The sequence below is a fragment of the Eurytemora carolleeae genome, unplaced genomic scaffold, assembly GCF_000591075.1.
Source record: "Eurytemora carolleeae unplaced genomic scaffold, Eaff_2.0 scaffold668, whole genome shotgun sequence".
Classification (NCBI taxonomy): Eukaryota; Metazoa; Arthropoda; class Copepoda; order Calanoida; family Temoridae; genus Eurytemora; species Eurytemora carolleeae.
In genome coordinates, this window is record NW_019396652.1 from 49,002 (window position 1) to 67,816 (window position 18,815).

General features: G+C 31.5%; 2 protein-coding genes across 2 annotated transcripts; one reads left to right on the forward strand and one right to left on the reverse strand.

Moving 5' to 3' along the window:
- Nucleotides 1-2,412: 2,412 nt before the first annotated feature.
- Nucleotides 2,413-4,079, reverse strand: LOC111706920 (RE1-silencing transcription factor). The gene has a single exon (XM_023479867.1). The coding sequence runs from the start codon at nt 3,458-3,460 to the stop codon at nt 2,537-2,539; it is 924 nt and encodes a 307-aa protein (XP_023335635.1). The 5' UTR covers nt 3,461-4,079; the 3' UTR covers nt 2,413-2,536.
- Nucleotides 4,080-6,016: 1,937 nt separating this feature from the next.
- On the forward strand, nt 6,017-17,808 carry LOC111706921 (transmembrane protein 198). Its single transcript, XM_023479869.1, has 15 exons — nt 6,017-6,081; nt 6,505-6,679; nt 7,394-7,439; nt 8,032-8,093; nt 9,092-9,170; nt 9,285-9,347; nt 10,134-10,172; nt 10,884-11,011; nt 12,250-12,324; nt 13,306-13,380; nt 13,612-13,678; nt 14,018-14,079; nt 14,509-14,583; nt 15,000-15,032; nt 15,383-17,808. Exons 2-15 carry the CDS (start codon nt 6,506-6,508, stop codon nt 15,440-15,442), a joined length of 1,038 nt encoding a protein of 345 aa, XP_023335637.1. The 5' UTR covers nt 6,017-6,081; nt 6,505; the 3' UTR covers nt 15,443-17,808.
- The last annotated feature ends 1,007 nt before the right edge of the window (nt 17,809-18,815 follow it).

Here is an 18,815-nt window from a genome sequence, read left to right on the forward strand (position 1 = left end):
TGAAGTAGAAGATGGGCGAAGCGCCCTAAAAGCCTAGTATTTAAAAATTGTACACTGAAAAAATGTCTCATTGGTATTAAATGAACCCTAAAGTTTTCTCTCCAATACTGCACTTTCAACTCAAATATTTTACATATCCGGTCTCTCACATTAAAGACAGTAATTTAAGTAAAAATGACCTTAACACGGTTCTTGGAAGAAATTTATTTTCCATTGCATATGATTGTTAGTTAGTAAAATGCAAATAGATTATCAAGTACAATTAGGTGGCAACAGAGAATTATACACAACGTCACTAGTGTCAAATATAACAATGAAAGAAATTTTCTCACATTAGTTGACGTGTTTTCCAAGATTAAATAAAAAAGTGTAAAAACAGAAAAGTATGTGTAATTTGGGCGAAACATTTGTTGGGTGAATCGTAATTCTGGTGAAACATAGTTTGGGTGAAACGTTATTGGGTGAAACGTTAGTTCACCTTAAATTGGGTGAAACGTTTTTGGTGAAACGTAATTGGGCGAACTGTTACCACACCAAAAAAGCTGATATTCAAAGTATAAATGATGAAATTGCTAATTTAAACTGGAATGAACTTTTTGTAAACCTTGATACCCAAAACTGTTGGGATACTTTTAAAAGTAAGTTAGATGAAATAATTGCAAAAAATGTTCCATTTAGAAATGTAAAAAAAGATTCCAAACCATTATGGATGCAAAAAAATGTGATGAGATTAGTTCGTAAAAGAAGGCTGTGGAAAGTTTATACAAAAACTAAAGATTATAAGCACTTGCAAGCATACAAAATTGTTGAAAGTAATGTAAAAAAGTTGTAAAAAATGCCAAAAAGCAATTCGGAAAAAAACTAGCCAAAGATTCCAAAAAAAATCCTAGAACTTTCCATAAGTATATTAACAGAAAAAAGAGCAATAAAAGTTCCACTGAAAGTGAATGATGTCTTCCTAGATGAAGACCAAGATATTTCAAAAAATTTGAATGATTTTTTAGTTGTGTTTTTACAGCGGAAGATTTACTGAATATACCATATTTATCTCCGATAAAAGGTGACATTTTAAACTTGGAAAATATGCAGTTAGAAAATTTAAAAGTTCAGCCAAACTGAAAAAACTTAAACCTTTTTCAGCACAAGTTAGTTCAAGACTTTTGATTCAAGTGGCAGACACAATTTGTGTACCCAAAGCAATTATTTTAGAGGAATACATGGCTGAATGTGAAGTTCCTAGTGATTGGAAAAAGGCAAATTTAACGCCTATTTTCAAAGAAAGGTCTAAATTTCAATGTTTTCATTAGCTGTATTTTCAGTAATTTCAATCAAAAATTAAACTGAAATTTAAATTTAACAAACAAAAAGACGGTAAAACACAAATCTTTAGTTGCTATCAACGACTTAAGTTTTAGTGTAATTTTTTTCCTGTTATTCCGATAAACAACGGAACTCTTTAAACCCTAGTCAGATCACAGAAGAAGGAGATATTTTTGTTTTCCTTGTTTACAGCAGTGGCTTCTCGATAAAGTCTTTTTAAAAAGTTTCCCTTTTATTTAGGCAGCGGCCAATCTGTGTTACTCGCAAATGCCGCAATGAACTATTAGACAGAGAGAGAGCCAGTTCTAGCCTTGGCGCTCGGCCCCCTAGCCTGTCCTAGCCGCAGCGCGCTTTCAAGAAATTGTCTAAACCTAATCTAACCCTAAAATATATACTAATCTCTCTGTTCTTATGATTTATTACAGCATTCGCAAGTAACAGAGTTTGAGCGCTACCCTTTATTTAATAAAATTTCTCCCGTTTATCAAATTCAGTCTAGATTCAGCAACACAAAACTAAGAAATGAAAATTCGGTCTGTTTGAAACATTTTATAATGTTTTTTTGTTATGCTTATGTAAAATTGTTTAGTATGCCTTGAATTTCTGTATTTTCCATCTTTATATATTTTCTATAGAAGAGGACAGAAGTATTTCTCTCTTGCAGTGGAAATTGTTTCTTCTTTTATCTCAAACTCTTCAATTCTCAACTCATCTTTAAAAGTCCCGGCCATTCTAACTGGAAAATAAATGCTTCTAATATTTCTATTTCATAATAAAAATATCGATATTAAATGTCTGAAGAGAAATATTCATAAACTATGGAAAAACACTCAAAGGGTGAAATTTAGTGAAACTTTTTTGATATATATGGTAAATCCATCTTGCACAAATCATACAGTTTTCCAATATATTTTTTTTTATTGAGACATTTTTTCAAAATCATCAAATGCATTCATAATTTTGCTATTTTTTAATGCTGAACAAAATGTAAGCGAGAAAAAAATGTCACATTCAATTAGAATTTAATTTTGGAGTTCAAAAATAAAATCATAAGCAAAAAAAGTTTTTTTTTTGAATGATATTGTCAACAAAAGTAGTTTCAAATTTTTAAATTATCAAAAAACGTATAAATGTAATGGTATAGAAGTATTTCTTCAGATCCCTAGATGCAGCTTGTTCACATAAAGAACAAAGATTCCTTACTCATTTATGTTTATTATGTATGTCTTTTCAATTTTCTTTTGTCAATTGCAGCATATTCGCATTCAGGGCAAGGATATCTTACCCCTTCGTGTTGACTTTCAGTATGAATCTTTAGATTTCTCACTGTAGTTGCAACATACTCACATAGAGAACAAGGATATCTAACTCCTTCATGTTTGCTTTCAGTATGAATCTTTAGATTTCCCACTTCAGTTGCAACATACTCACATAGAGAACAAGGATATCTAACTCCTTCATGTTTGCTTTCAGTATGAATCTTTAGATTTCCCACTTTAGTTGCAACATACTCACATAGAGAACAAGGATATCTAACTCCTTCGTGTTTACTTTCCACATGAATCTTTAGACTTCTCACTGTAGTTCCAGCATACTCACATAGAGAACAAGGATATCTTACCCCTTCATGTTTACTTTCAGTATGAATCTTTAGATTGCTCACTGTAGTTGCAACATACTCACATAGAGTACAGGGATATCTTACTCCTTCGTGTTTACTTTCCACATGAATCTTTAGATTTCTGGATGTAGTTGCAGTATACTCACATTTAAGACATGCATATTTAACTCCTTCGTGTTTATTTACAAAATGTATCTTTAAATTACCTACTGTAGTGGTAACAAACTCACATTGAGAACAAAAATATCTCCGTCCTTCGTGTTTATTTTCAACGTGAATCTTCAGTGAACCCACGGTTTTCGCAGCATACTCACAATCAGTGCAAGGATATCTCACTCCTTCATGTTTATTTTCAACGTGAATCTTTAGGACACTTGCTCTAGTAGCAGTATATTCACAGTGAGGACAAGAACGTACCCCCTCGTGCTTATTTTCAATGTGAATCTTCAGGACACTAGCTCTAGTTGCAGCGTATTCACAGTGAGGACAAGGATATCTCACCCCCTCGTGCTTACTCATAACGTGCCTGTTCAAGACACCCACTGCAGTTGCAACATATTCACAGCTTGGACAAGGATATCTTACTCCCACATGTTTACTTTAAGTATGGAATCTTTAGACTTTTTACTGAAGTTGCAGCAAACTCACATAGAGAACAATTGTATTTTAAACCTTCGTGTTTACTTTCAACTTTCAACACAAGGACAGACCCATATACCGAAACGCGTCTATACGCAAAATCCAACCGAATTCTTCAGAACAACAATTACTTTCTGATTATGACTGCAATATCCGACCTTTACGACTGCTCTTAAGTGTTGCACAGTTTAAAGGTCGGATGCACTCCTTTTGTGCGCTCTCTATAGGGCCTATAGGTCGGATTGCAATAATTTTGTAGGTCGGATTTTTTGAAAATAGATTTATCATCGTTCAGATGTCGTCTTTTAATGGATTATTTATCGATCAGGTGGCTGCCAAACTCTACAACTCACAATTGCCGCAATAAATTATAATATAAGCGAGATTAGTATATATTTTAGGGTTGGTTAGGTTAGGTTTAGACACTTGCTTTGCCGCTCGCTGCGGCTTGGACAGGCTAGGGGGCCGAGCGCCGCGGATAGAACTGTCTTCTCTCTGTCTTATCATTTATTGCGGCATTCGCGAGTAGCACAAAGTGGCCGCTGCCTATCGATCAGCTGTTTTAATTTAAAGCAAAACACAGGGCTAAAACTTTTTCACATGTTTTACCGTTAAGTCGTCTGTTAGAAATATTAAAATGTATTTCAAAATGTTGAAACTTTTTTTGAAATAATATTTGTTAAAACTACCCCTACGGGACACAACAACATTAGATTGATGGGTCTCTCCCAAATTACAAGGAAAGCCATGATTTCAGACTGTGTTTGTGGAGTTTTTGCAAACAATATACAGTGCAAATCTCCCTAATTCATCAAATTACGCAGAGGCGTAATCAGGGGGGCCAGGCCCGTAACCAGGATTTTTCCAGGGGGGGTGCAAAGAAGCGCGCTGGCGGCGAAAATTTTTTTAGTTTTTTTTTAAAAGCAATGTTTGGTTTGTTTTTACGGTGGTATATGGTTTTCTTTATTACATTGTCAATTGTACGCTATAAAGACTAACCTTTTTATGAAGTGTATATAAGCTTTTAAGGGTTAAATTTTAGTGTCTGAAACTTTTCAGTTTACATATACAATATACATAAAAAATAAATTAATGGTTCTTTAGCTTAAGGAAAAAATTCATTATTTAAAATCAAGGCTCTTGTCCCCCGACCTCATCATGATATTATGAAGATGAATAAAAAATAAAATTTCTAATATTTTGTTTAAAAGAGTTTATTTATTGACATTGAGACATTGAGACATTCTTAGTGAATTTTTGAGTACTCAAAAAACCCTTCTGATTTGACTAAAAATGACAAATATTCTCGCTTAAAATAGTTTTTGAAATTCCCAAAAATGGCTATTATATTCCAAAATAAATGGATGAATTTTTTCCTTTTAACCAACTGTTCAAACTTTAAAGGATGTTTTACTTTGTATAAGTTCTTGATTTCAGAGATGTCAAGTTTGATACACACACCCACTTTTAATGAGTAACACCCAAATTCTTGCTTGAGCTATATTATTGGTAACTAGATTTTAGAAAATTATGAGAAACAATTTCTTTTATATGGGACGGGAGGGGGGGGGTGCAAATTCGTCATTGCACCCCCCTTCAGAAGAAAGGGGGGTGCACCTGCACCCTTGCACCCCCCCTGGTTACGGACCTGAGGGGGGGCTATGGGGGTTAAGCCCCCTCCCTGGACCAGTAAAATCTATTGATTTCAGGGAGTTTTCAGGCTGAGCCCCTGATGTTCTGTTTATGTTTAAATTTGGCAATTGTTTGTGTATGTGTATTTTTTTGTGAAAAATCACGCATGACCTTTAAGAAAATTTTAAGAAAATTGTTGTTTTTTAATTATAAAAAAAACCGCTAAATGAAACGAGATCAAATCTGCGAATTTTACGTTTTTTTGATAATTCAAAATTATACACAGAAAGACAAGGTTTAATTTATGAATATGCATAAGTGCCGAAATCAATTAAAAGATATAATTTACTAGCGTTGGAACCTATCTGTATAGGTATTTTCCTAGAAAACGATTTTTCAATCCCCCCCCCCCCCCCCCCCCTATCAATTTTGAACATGGATCTATGTAACACATGGATATAATTGGTCATGTGGCCCCCTAGCGTAGCATGGCTACGGCACTCGGCCCCCTAGCCTGTCCTAGCCGCAGCGCTCGGTCCCTTAGCCTGTCCTAGCCGCAGCGCTTCCCAGAAATAATAATAAAAAAGTGGTAATGTACAAAATTGATAGGAGGGGTCCAAAAATCGTTCTCTAGGACAGACCCAATCAAAATTTAAGGCAAATCAGTCAAGGGGTTAATGAAATATAATCACAAACAGAGAAAGCTTGATAATATAATAGATACGTCTTCGAGCTTGAAATATATATCTGATATCTTCTACGACTGCACTTACAAAATATTTTTATTTATAATTATACACTTTCAGGCAAAATAATTGAGATGAAGAGAAATAGATTTGTGACAACATCTAACTAGATTAATTTTAAAGGTAACATTATTTTTTGAGTTATCTCCTTTTCATCGAATTTTTGTTTCGTTTAAGCCGAGGGAGTGGATGTAGGGCCGCCATGAGCTCCGCAAAATGGTCTGCAAACTTTCGTATTCGGAAATGAGTATTTAAAATTACCTGGCGCTACCCCTAAATGTTAGAATATATAGTACAGCAGTAAAAAATATATAATTTGAAAAATAAATATTTTCCTCACATAGCCAAAAATCTGTTAAAATATTTTTTAAAATTAAAAATATTTTAAAAATTTTAAATACTCATCTGTGAATCCAAAGGCTTTTGGAAACCATTTCGCCGGGCTCGTGGCGTCCCAGCACCCACTCCCTTTTTTAAGCTAAGCCGTTATTTAGCGTTAGAGACGCGACCAAGAAACCAAGATATGTAAAAACTTATATATTTTAGAATGATGAATATGAGTGAAAATATAAGTGACTGGATTGGTAGAAGTGGAAATGAAAGTGACTGGAATGGTAGGAGTGGAAATATAAGTGACTGGGATGAAAATGGCGGGAACGGAGATATATTAAATTATGAAGATGAAGATCTAAATCTTAACTTTACTCAAGATTATTGTCAGGTACAAAAAAAACATAATCAAAGCCAAAGGGAGTGTAAGCGTAATATCAAATGACGCTTCATGCAAAGATTGCTTTGCCCGATTTACAACGGTACCCTTGAAACGTACTTTAATATGATCAAAAATGTGGAAGATTACGTCTTACACAGAGAAACCCCATATGAAAAAACAAGTTAAATGAAACAAAAAATTGATATCTAATTCATACTATATCATACAAAGCTGGGTACCTTTGTAAATCGGTCATTTCAATCTTAGCATTGAGGACCACTTGTAATTACGCTTTATTTTAAATTCCAAATTATTTAAACACAAAAAAAAAATCTAAACAATAATGTTGTATTGTTAATAAAAAAGCAAAGAAATGATCCCGGAACTTCCGTTAAATCGTAAATTTCACTGATTCTGGATTTGTAATGATTAGCTCCTCATAACGATCATAAATGTTGATAGACCCAAGTCCTAAGTTTCCAGAAGAAATATTCTGCGTTATAAACATTTTTTAAACTGTGTAATATAAAAAAAAGTTGCACTATTATTTTTTAACACCAGTCCTAGTTATAACACTGAATGTTTGTCATTGCTATTCAATATTAATTTTATCTGCTTTAAGCTAGTTTTGAAAAAGTCTTGACGAGTATATAATAAAGTTTTCAAGAGTTAGAAATTTTTATTTGGTCTGAGTTTGACACTAAATTCCTTTTTTATATTTAGGATCACATTAAAATAATAAGAAAATACGATCCTTACTATGGAACAGGTTAAACCCTTTTTATAATAGATTTTATACATTTTTTGTATTTTTAAACAACGATTAAGATCCGGATCCGCAAGATTTTGACTTCCTGGATCCAAGGGGCAAAATATCAACCAAAAACTTAAAAAAAACTTGTTTGCTCCCAGATCTCTGGCTGGTTTATCAAGATTTAGCGAAAATAAGAACAAAAACTTTGACAATTCTGCATTGTTAAAAAAAATTTGGTAAATCTTAAAGAAATCCATTTTCTTCCAATGCGGATCCGCATTTAAATAATTCGATCCTAAGCACTGTTTTTAAACTTTTAACTATAAAAATGAGCTTTGCGCATATATATATATATATATATATACTCTCACCCTATAGCCAAACTGTCGGACCAAATAGACTGAATAATTCTGTCAAACCCCCTGGCCGGTACGGTAACATAGACTAAAAACAATTCGACTTTTTTGTTAAAAAATCAAAGATTTTCAAATTTTATAATTCCACGGACAACGCCAGGCACTTTAACTAGTAATATTAAAAAACATTTTAAAAATATACATTTTAAATACCATTTAATTAATTAATAACACTGTACTTCATTTTTCAGTTTGTGCTCTGTACTTTGTTTTCGGTATTGTCTGCCTGTTTTTCGGCTATCGATGTTTTAAGGCAGGATGGAAATTTAAACTCAAAAAGTGACTGTTGAAGAAGAATGAAAAAAATCGTCATAATATTTGTTTTTCTTTCTTATTCACTGATCTCAGTTTAAACAGTTTTCCTTTTCCCCTTATAGAATGAGACAATTTAAAAATGGCTGGACACTATCATTTATTAATCTCAAGATTATTGTAATGGTAATTCAATTTTGTGGTCTCTTCTCTCACTTCTGTTATTTAAAAGTTGTGTGTCCTTTGTGGGTTTCTTCATATAAAAAAAAAGAAATACATTCTAATATAATTTCTCTATATCATATTTGGGAAATGATTACAAGATGTTGTGCAGTTACAAAAGTCTAAATCTTAAATTGCTATTCATTATGGTTTATATCGAATATAATTTTTTTTTTCGTACAAATAACTGTACAATAGATTAAATATAGAGATATATAAACTACAAAACATTTATATGTATTTCTTATTGGGCTTATTTAAATATTAAATGAACACATGGATCAAATAGGGAGGGGGTGCATGGCCGCCATAAGCCCCGCTAAATGATCTCTAAGCCTCCGTATTGGCAGATGAGTATTTAAAAGGACATGGCGCTGCCATTTAACGCTAGAGTAGATATTAAAGAAGTAATAAATAACATGTTTTAATGAAAATATATAATCTATCAAAAGTTATGCAATGTGTTCTTATATATCCAAAAAATATTGCATAACTGTTAAAATATCAAATTAGATTATTTATCCTAAAAAATTTATATGTTATATTATTTACCTAACATTATAATATCTATTCTAAAGATTAGGAGGTAGCACCAGGTGATATTTAACGGATATTCAGGGACTTGGAGACCATTTAGCGATGATGTGCAAGGCGTCCTTGCACCCCCTCCCTAGATCAAATGGTTTTAAACCCCTAAATCAAATTTTTGCGGCCAACCTTTACACATTCTAATTGAAAGTTTATTAGCTTAATTGTTTAATTTTCCAATGCGATCAGGCGATAATGTTTTTCTACGGGTTCATTTTTGGTTCAATCATTGTCTATCTCATTTGTGCGGAAGAGGCTGTGCTACCAGGTTTTTAAAACTTTAAAAAATGAAAATAAAAAATGAGAAAACATCTTTCTTGCATGGCCACTTCCCGTAAACAATGAAATATCTCAACAAGATTAAAGAATCGAACATTACTAGACTACGCGAATGCTGGTATCGCTCTATCTGCTGGACTACTCTTTGGACTAATTACAATGTTAGGTAAATATTAGAAATATTGATCACAATGTTTAGGTAAATATTAGAAATATTGATCACAATGTTAGGTAAATATTAGAAATATTGATCACAATGTTAGGTAAATATTAGAAACATTGATCACAATGTTAGGTAAATATTAGAAATATTGATCACAATGTTAGGTAAATATTAGAAACATTGATCACAATGTTAGTTAAATATTAGAAATATTGATCACAATGTTAGGTACATATTAGAAATATTGATCAAGAGTTTTAGGTAAATTTTAGAAATATTGATACAATGTTAAGTAAATATCAGAAATATTGATCACAATGTTAGGTAAATATAAGAAATATTGATCACCATGTTAGGTAATTATTAGAAATATTGATCACATCGTTAGGTAAATTTTAGAAATATTGATACAATGATAAGTAAATATCAGAAATATTGATATCAATGTTTGGTAAATATTAAAAATATTGATCACAATGTGTTCTTTTTAAAGTTTTAGTCAAAGAAAAAAATAATTTTGAAAAAAAATCTTGTATTTGCAAAAAATATTTTTCTGCGATAGTTTTAAAATAGCAATCTGCAGTTTCTAAAATTCAAAGTCATTGTATTTAAGATTTCTATATTTGGTGCAAGTCAAATCCAATTTAGTTCTGATGAATCAAATTTAAAAGTCAAGAGTTGAACTTATAATCTATAAACATGAATTTGAATTCAACTGTTTTGTATATTTTGGTGTTATTTATTTGTATCATTTGAGATATTTTATAATAATTTTTACATTTTCTTTAGTTCAGTATGTTGGACTGTTCATGCTAGGTTTCCACACAGGTTAGATATTTTATAACACCCCATATATCAAATATTTATTTTATCTTTATATAAAATTCTAGCTTTGGAACCCAGCGCTGCCAAGGTTTCTAAAAGTTACTCTCGCCGTTTACCCGCACTTGGACGATTTTACCGGGAAACTAAATTTTCGATTTTAAAGTCGACCCACTCAACTTGGAATCTTAAAACCGAGCTAAGAACCTTCTTGTAAGTCTTTCTAGTTCCCCAATCAAAATTTAAGGCAAATCGGTCCAGGGGTTCCTGAGTTATGATCGAACAAACAAACAGAGATTACAACTCTATATATAGATAATATATACATATATACTATAGATAATATACATATATAGATAATATATACATATATATAGATAATATATATATACATATATAGATAATATATATAAATATATTTTTTTCTCTATTTTTAGGAATGCTTTGCGGAGCTCAAAATATTGTAAAGGTTTTTTCTCTGAATTATAGATATTTTCATTTGGAAAAAAATCTATCAAAAGTGGTTTAAATCTTGCAAGTGGAAGTCCAATTTTTCATATTTTACCCAAAATTTTCGAAAAATATTTTTACCCTCCCTTCGGGGCGGGGTAGGTTCCAAGCAATTTTATGATTTAATTTGAAAATCTTGACTATACTGTTACAAACAAACTTTTTCTTTTTTTACTTTTTATTTTTTTTATATTAATATATCTGTAGGGTTATTGACCGGCCTGATAGGATTGTGCTGTGTTGAACTGTACTATATCCCACCAACTGCCTGGGTCACCCTAGGTGTACTGCTTGGAACTGGTTTATTAGTTGCCCTCTTTAACCTCTATTTTCAGGTCAGATTCTTAGAAATTAAACACACACCTCATTTTTTCTTCCAATGCCAATGCCCCCCCCCCGCATTATTTCAGTGATGAGCTTCTTTTTACCCGATTTTTAGTTGTTAAATGGATTCACAACACTTTTTAGGGTACCGTTGTAAGGTCAGGCATCTTTTTTGTCCGATTGAACACTTTTCTTAAAGGGAGTGACCGGCAATGTATGGTGGTTGAACTGAGTATGTAGTATATTTGTGCCCAAATTCGACTTTCAAAATCGTCTATTTGGGTGGAAACATTTTGAGGATTGTTTTTTTAATTATCAAATTATGACGACAAAAATGTAAAAAAATCAACAATAAACTGATGGAATAAATAGAAACAGGTTGAGAAAAAGAAATTAACTCTTGTTATATAAGCATTTTTAATTTATTTTAAATCTCCCTTTGGATAGCGCCCAAGGCAGGCGGGCCGCGCAAAACCAAGTTAATCAGCTGACAACCACTGCCAACGCCATTTAGAGCCAACCGGTTCGCGCAACTCACACTAGGTCTTGTCTTCATTCATGTAGATATTGAATTGAGGATTCAAATAAAACAAACTTTTAAAGAATAAGGGTAAATTGAGAAGTCTTTCTCCTATGTTTATCAACTTGTTTCTATTTATGCACTCAGTATATTGTAGATTTTTTTTCATCTTTTGTCGTCGTTATTTAATAAGTTTAAGAAAAAATAGTTCTCAAAATGTATCCACCCAAATGGACGATTTTGAAAGTCGACTTTGCGCACAAACTCAGTAATTGTACGTTTTATATGGCTCAAATAAATCCTGAAAAATTTGTCCACAATACCACATACTCAGTTGAACCGCTATACATTGCCGGTCACTCCCTTTAATTCATGAAAACAACTGGATAATTAATATTTGAATTACTCTAGAAATTTTTCTATGATGAAGCCTCCAGAAAGCAAAACTTGTTGTTTGATAAAAAACGATGCTTAATTTTACCTTCCCTCGTTGAAGTGTATCTTTTCATTCTTTAAAAATTGTTTTTCACGATTTGATTTTATCATACGTTCTGCACTAAATGTTTTGGTCATTTATTATTATTAATTAAGAATTCTTTTATCTTGGGTAAAACCTAAATCTGTCCGCAAAATTGCACTTTACAAGAAAATTAAAATAGAGAAAAATATTTTGAAATACGTGAAAGGATATTTTTATGTTAATTCTTTTACACAACTTTATTTTTGTAGAAAAGTTTAACAATATTTGGATCAAGTCTATACGGAGCTGTTATTACTATGATGTCAGTTGATTTCTTTTTACAGGTATTCAATCTATCTTTCAGGGGCCCAAAATATTAATTCTACAAAGTGGTCCTCGAATCATTTTTTTCCAGTAGTCCCCGAAATATTAATCTTGCAGTGGTCCCCGAAACGCTTTATCAACAACAAACCCCACTAAATTTATTCCACAGTATTTAATATTTATGTAGAGTAGTACCAACATCTTTTACAGGGGTCCTCAAAATATTGATGCAATCATGGCTCCTGTTATATGCTTGGAACACAACAAATTCTACTTTCTTTAAATATAAATATTACGGTGGTGCCAGAAATGTTTGAGTGTAATAAATACAGTTTGAACATACCTAGATAAATTGCGTTGCACATTGTCTGAAAATCTCACTGCGCTAATCCTCAAATACGCACAAATTGTAGCAGCTACACATTGTGATTAGCTTAACTACAATGATATATATATCTGCGCAATAATGTAAATATGTATAAGAACTTAACATGCAAAATATCTTCTGTAAATACGTCAGTTGATACAGAGACTCCGCTTTTATTACATTGTTGAGAGTAATTTGGTCCTCATTGAAACATACGATCGCCCAGAGGTTTGGCATTGGTAGATTACAAGCTTGTGTCCTTGTTGACATTAATAGCTGACAAGATCGTGCCCATTGGTTTGGGATTGATAGATTACAAGCTTGTGTCCGTGTTGAAATTGGTAGCTGACGAGATCGTGTATGGTTTACATTGATATCAAAGTTAGATTGAGCTGTGCCTTAATTGATACAGTTCTGGACAAGGTTTAAGAGTACGGCATTTACTACATGAGGTCCCTTAAAATATTAATTGTTAGGCAATTGGTTGGTTGGTGGGTTGGTTGGTTGGTTTGTTGATTGGTTGGTTTGTTGATTGGTTGGATTATTGATTGGTTCGATTATAGATTGGTTAGATTATTGATTGGTTGGATGATTGATTGATTGATTGATTGAGTGATTGATTGATTGATTACAGGATTCTGAGATCCTGTTTTGGACCTGGGACAGGGTGAAGGTTGATCGATTGATAAATAAGGAACTAAACACAATAGTAAGTATTTTAATTCATATATTCATCGCCATCAGGTTTCATAACAATTATCTTCAGAACTTAATTACAACATCTAGGGATTTGAAATTTAATTAAGAAAAAAGAGTTGGGCGAATATTTTGATAACTTTCGCCCTGAAGCGATATTCTTAACCAAATTCTTGAGTTTATTCTAATCTGCAAAAATGATTTTCAAAAATAATTATTTTTTATATACTTGTATCTTTTTTAGGAAACTCTACCTAAATGCTGGATATCGTGGATTGTATTCTTTGTACTTCCCGTACTGCTGGTTTTAGGTAGATTTGCGGTTTTATATTATTATTATTTTTATTATTTTTACTATTATTATTATTATTATTATTATTATTATTATCATTATTACTACTTTTATTATGATTATTATTTTTATTTTCTCAATAATATTATTTAATAAATTCTTCTGGTTTTACATTTTATCAATTTTTATTTAATTTGGAGATGAAGGCCATCATCTTTTCAGAAGTAATTTTTTATGTTTTTGATTGTTGATTCTTATGGAGCCTCTTAAAATTCTATAAGCTTTGAATGTTTATAAACGGACTTCAAAACGATAATCATCAGTACCTACTACCTATGTTGCATGATTATTTTGTCAGGTCTGATTGTACAGTGTGCATGTACAGGCAAGGGAAGACATCACGAAGAAAGTTTACCGCAGGTATGATGGGGTACATGAAGAGCATTGCATGTTTTACACGCAATGTGTATGTAATGTACATTGTACGTTGTTTATTGTATTGTATGCAATGTAATGAAATTGTATGTGGTATATGTACATACGTTGTGTACTGTAAATTGCAATCTGAACCTAGACGGGTAAGGAATTTAAGATTGAAAAGATATTTTCTCTTTTGCAAATTTGAAAGTCAAAAGCCTTTAATATGCTGATTTTTGCAATTACTTGTTAAAATCTGCATTAAAGATCAAATGGTTCACATAGCATAGTTTGGTGAATTTTCCATCATATATACTAATTCATTTTTCCCATCTTTCATAACTTTCTGATGCACATTAAACATGAAGTTAGGGGACTAAGCTTGAAATTATTATGAAGAAGTTTTCTTTGTTTTACTCCCCTTTATTTGAGGTAAAATACCAGAAAGCAGAACAAAGTGAAACCAAAGAGGAGAGAAAGCAGAGAAAATATAGATATCTATACCAGGTATATAATCACATTTTTGCCCCTCCTCCCAACTTGGTAGAGCGTTTAAGGGGTGGCTATGGGAATTGAAACTGTTGGTATTCCGGGTTAAGCATTCCCTTGTCATAGCCGGCGATTTGAAAAATTCAAGAAAATATGGCTCAGGTCTAAGCTGTCATTGGGCCTTATTTACGGCTTGAGCTTTCGAATTTAAGTTGCATATAATTTTCCTCAGAGTTGAGTTTATAAAACTGGATTAAAAATGTAATTGGCGGATTTTCATGGTTGGAATTGGTGCAGTTTTTCTGTAAGAAGATGAATTTGACACTGTTTGGTTTGAATTCCTGTATTTTAAATAGAAAGTTTTTATATTTTTATGATTTTATATTTTAAATTTTATATTTTATATTTTATATTTTATATTTTATATTTTATAGGTCAGGACTTGTCACGGAGATGTTATATCGCAGGTATGACATGAATTATTAAATGATTTAAAGTTGTATTGATTGAGATAGTTAAAGAAAAATTCGACAAAATAAATTTTTTGGATTGAAGGGTTGAATGTAAGATTTTGTAATGATTGGTTGATTGATTGATTGATTGATTAGTTGATTGATTGATTAATTAACTGGTTGATTTGATGATTGATTGATTAATTGATGACTGATTGATCCATTGATTATATGATTGATGGTTTGATTAGGTGGATGATTGATCCGTTGATTTTATGATTTATGGATTGATTAGATGAATGATAGATTTATGGATTGATTAGATGAATGATGGATTGATTGATTGATTGATTGATTAATGTCAGGTTAACCGGCCGATCTCTGGTAAATATGTTCAACACCTGGAGGACACAAGCTTCAGATAGAAAGATAGACGGATGGATAGATGAAAAAAAGAAAGATATTACACAAAAAAAATAAAACAGTACATATGTACTTTAAACACTAAACAGGGTCTTGTTGTCTTTTTGTTTTATTTCTTTAAAGACATATTTTAATACTCATGAACTCATGATATCTAGACAAAGGATTGATTGATTTATTTGAAGACGACTCAGCATCAAGTTGAGCATCTAGCGGGGCATTAATTGAGAATGCACTTCAGGCAGAGCTGTGTACTTTTCATCAAGAAAATTTGGGTGTACCGTAAACATTGGGAATTCAAATAAACAGAATAATGCAAAGTAAAATATACAAATATCTGAAGACTAGAAAATTTGAGTTTCTTTTCTGTCCCATTGACAGTATATTCTAAATTCTGATATATTTGTTGTCATAAAATATTAAAGTTTGCTATCATTATTGTACTATAAAACTATGTACTAAGCATATTTCAGGGGGCAATTGTACTTCTTCAACACAAAATTATAAAGTTTAAAACAACCTCTGTTTAAAATGTTCAACTAAAAAACATCTCTGAAAGTTTAAAAATCTCTCATTTGAATTTTGTACTCGTTACAAAATATACAAAAATGTTTTGTGACCCCCCCCCCCCCTCTTTATAGCCCTTTTTAATAGATGTGTAACTTCAAAAGAGTAAAACAGACATTCCTTATTTGCATTTAATGTTCAATGTACCATCAAGGGTATTTATTTCTAAAATTATTACCCCCCCCCCCCCTAGGAAATGGAAATTCAAAGATTTTACTTAAATCAAATTATTTGTGATACTTTTTACCTAATTGTAGGGAAAGGGGGGAAATTTCTTTTGCAAATATTAGTGCTTAGGAACCATTTTATTTTGATGCACATCCGGATTCTGCCCTAAAAATGATGGATCCGGATCCAGCAGGGCTTGAACATTTCTTCAGTCAAGTTTTCTTTTTGTCAAGTTTTTTGTTTTGTGAACAAAAAGTTTTTTTAATCCAATTGTTGGTTGATTATGATCCGTGGTTCAGCATATATTGCCAAATCCGGATCCGGGAGGCCAAAATGTTGCGGATCTAACGGATCCGGATCCTAAGCACTGGTAAATATATACCTTTATGTAACGATTAAACTATATGTTAATGGGACAGTTCATGGTTAAAGAACAATTTTAACACTTTAACATTTCGTCGTTGAAAAAACTGTTCGTGATTTTAACAGTTATTCGTTGGTTTTAATTAAATTTTAAGTTAAAAATTAATAAATTGATGGCTCAATGTGAACTGGTACAGTTGGAACTGATTAAAACAGTGTGTTCGAACTAATTGAATAATTCAAATGTTCAAATTCTCAAAAAGAAAAATGTTTGTAAAAGTAGCTGAAGAAGTTTAACTTAATATCACATAGTCACTAATTTCCATCTGAAGGGAAATACAAAAAAAAATCCTTCAACCATCAATTGCCATTTACTCATTTTATGTTGGATTCGTTAAATTGAAAGATGTGAAAGTTTAACCAAATTTAGAGCTTTAACTTAATTTTATTGTATCTTTAGTCATTGAAAGGGTTCCATGAGAAAGGGTTCCATGAGAAGAATATGGGATATTAAAATAAGCATTTTATATTTTTTTACTCACAATTTTCCTGATGAGAAAAATTGGATTAACATAATAATTTGTTTAATTAAATAATGTTTTTTATCCATTTTTTAAATTGATTAATCCTTCCTTTTAAGTATTTCAATATATATGCTTGGAAGAGACTGTAGACGTAGTTTCAGGATATCCTCCATTTAAATATGGTCCGTTTCGCAATCCATCGAACCTTTGTTTTTGGGTAACAACAAGGTTTTTCTGCATTATGAAGTGTTAATTCTGGACATTTCTTTCATTGTCTACTAAGTATTAGTCCGTAATTTCCACTTGAAATTACGTTTGCAGTCCCTTTACTAAAGTCTAGTGCACATTTGAAGAATACTCTATTGCATAATTTTGGAATAATCTCAACTTTATTTTCTAGTCCTTTAATCCTGTTCTAACGATATTCTCTTGACAAGAAATCTATTTACTGCCGAGAAAATTATCTTTTTTATGGTCTCACACATTTTTTTACCTTTTGTTAAGACTTTATTTTCTGTACTCATTTGTTGAAAGGTTTGTTGTTCAGTCAGACTCAGAACTGGGATAGATTTTGTCCCATGTTTTTTACATTGAAAATATAAATTTTGTTTATTTGCTCCAAATTTCCTTTTTTTTACATTTTTTTAAAAATATTTTATGTGTTTTTTTGTGTGTGTAAATCTAGTGCATGACATATATTGTATATTGTAAACCCTTCAACCTCGAGAAATAAAAGATTATTTCTTTATTGTTTGTTTATCAAAAATATATTTTTTTGTATAATGTTTATACTAGGATTAGACAAAATTTAAAGATTTTGAAGTTTTGAAGATATCGAGACTCAATTTGGAGAAACAACTGACAACCTAATTATTTAATTGTTAATTATGATTATACATGCAGGGTGGCCCAAATTAAAATAGGGATTAGGATTTTTCAGCCTTTTTAAAAAAGACTTGAAAATGTGTTGTAGTGTGTAGTTTGTAATGTTAGAACATGAAATTTAATTAAGATTTTGTCCTTTGATTGTTTCAGTTGGTCTAAAACATATAAAAATCTTTTAACCTATATCTGATCCCCTTAAATTTTTCTTCTTGGCTTACTAAAACCGATTACGTAGTTATCATGGTTTCGAGCAGAATTGTTCAATTTTAGAAATATAGGCGTTTTTTGGCAGGGCATTAAATTGGGACCTCCAAGAAATAACTCAAAATATAAACATTATAGAAATCTAATTTTGTATTAATTATTATAATTTGTAAGCAAATTTTCTCTCTTTCAATATAGATTTGAATATAAAAATAAAAATTGTCAATTGTTCAAAGTAAGCAGAGAGGTTTTCGGACATTAAACATAGTTTTACAGAAGCATTGAACGACAAAATCTTATTTAAACAACCCCTCTTAAAATTTAAAACCATATGTAGCATTTATTGTGTCATCAAATAATATTTTTAATGCTAAAAAAGCTTTTCCCTTTTTTGGGCCACCATTTATTATGTTCCGCTATTATACGGAACTTATTTCTAATTCCTGAATCTTTGCAACCCGAAGTCATAGAATTTTGATATTTCATGCTAAGAATTCTGTTCTATCTAATAGTTTAAGTTTGAAATATTAAACACCACCGGGTTGCAAAGATATATGGATTAGAAAATTTAATCTTTTGGCAAATACTGAATACTCGGGGTTTGTTTACGTTCAAAGCGCAATATCTGAATATTACATTATTAAATGAGAAATTAGTTATATCC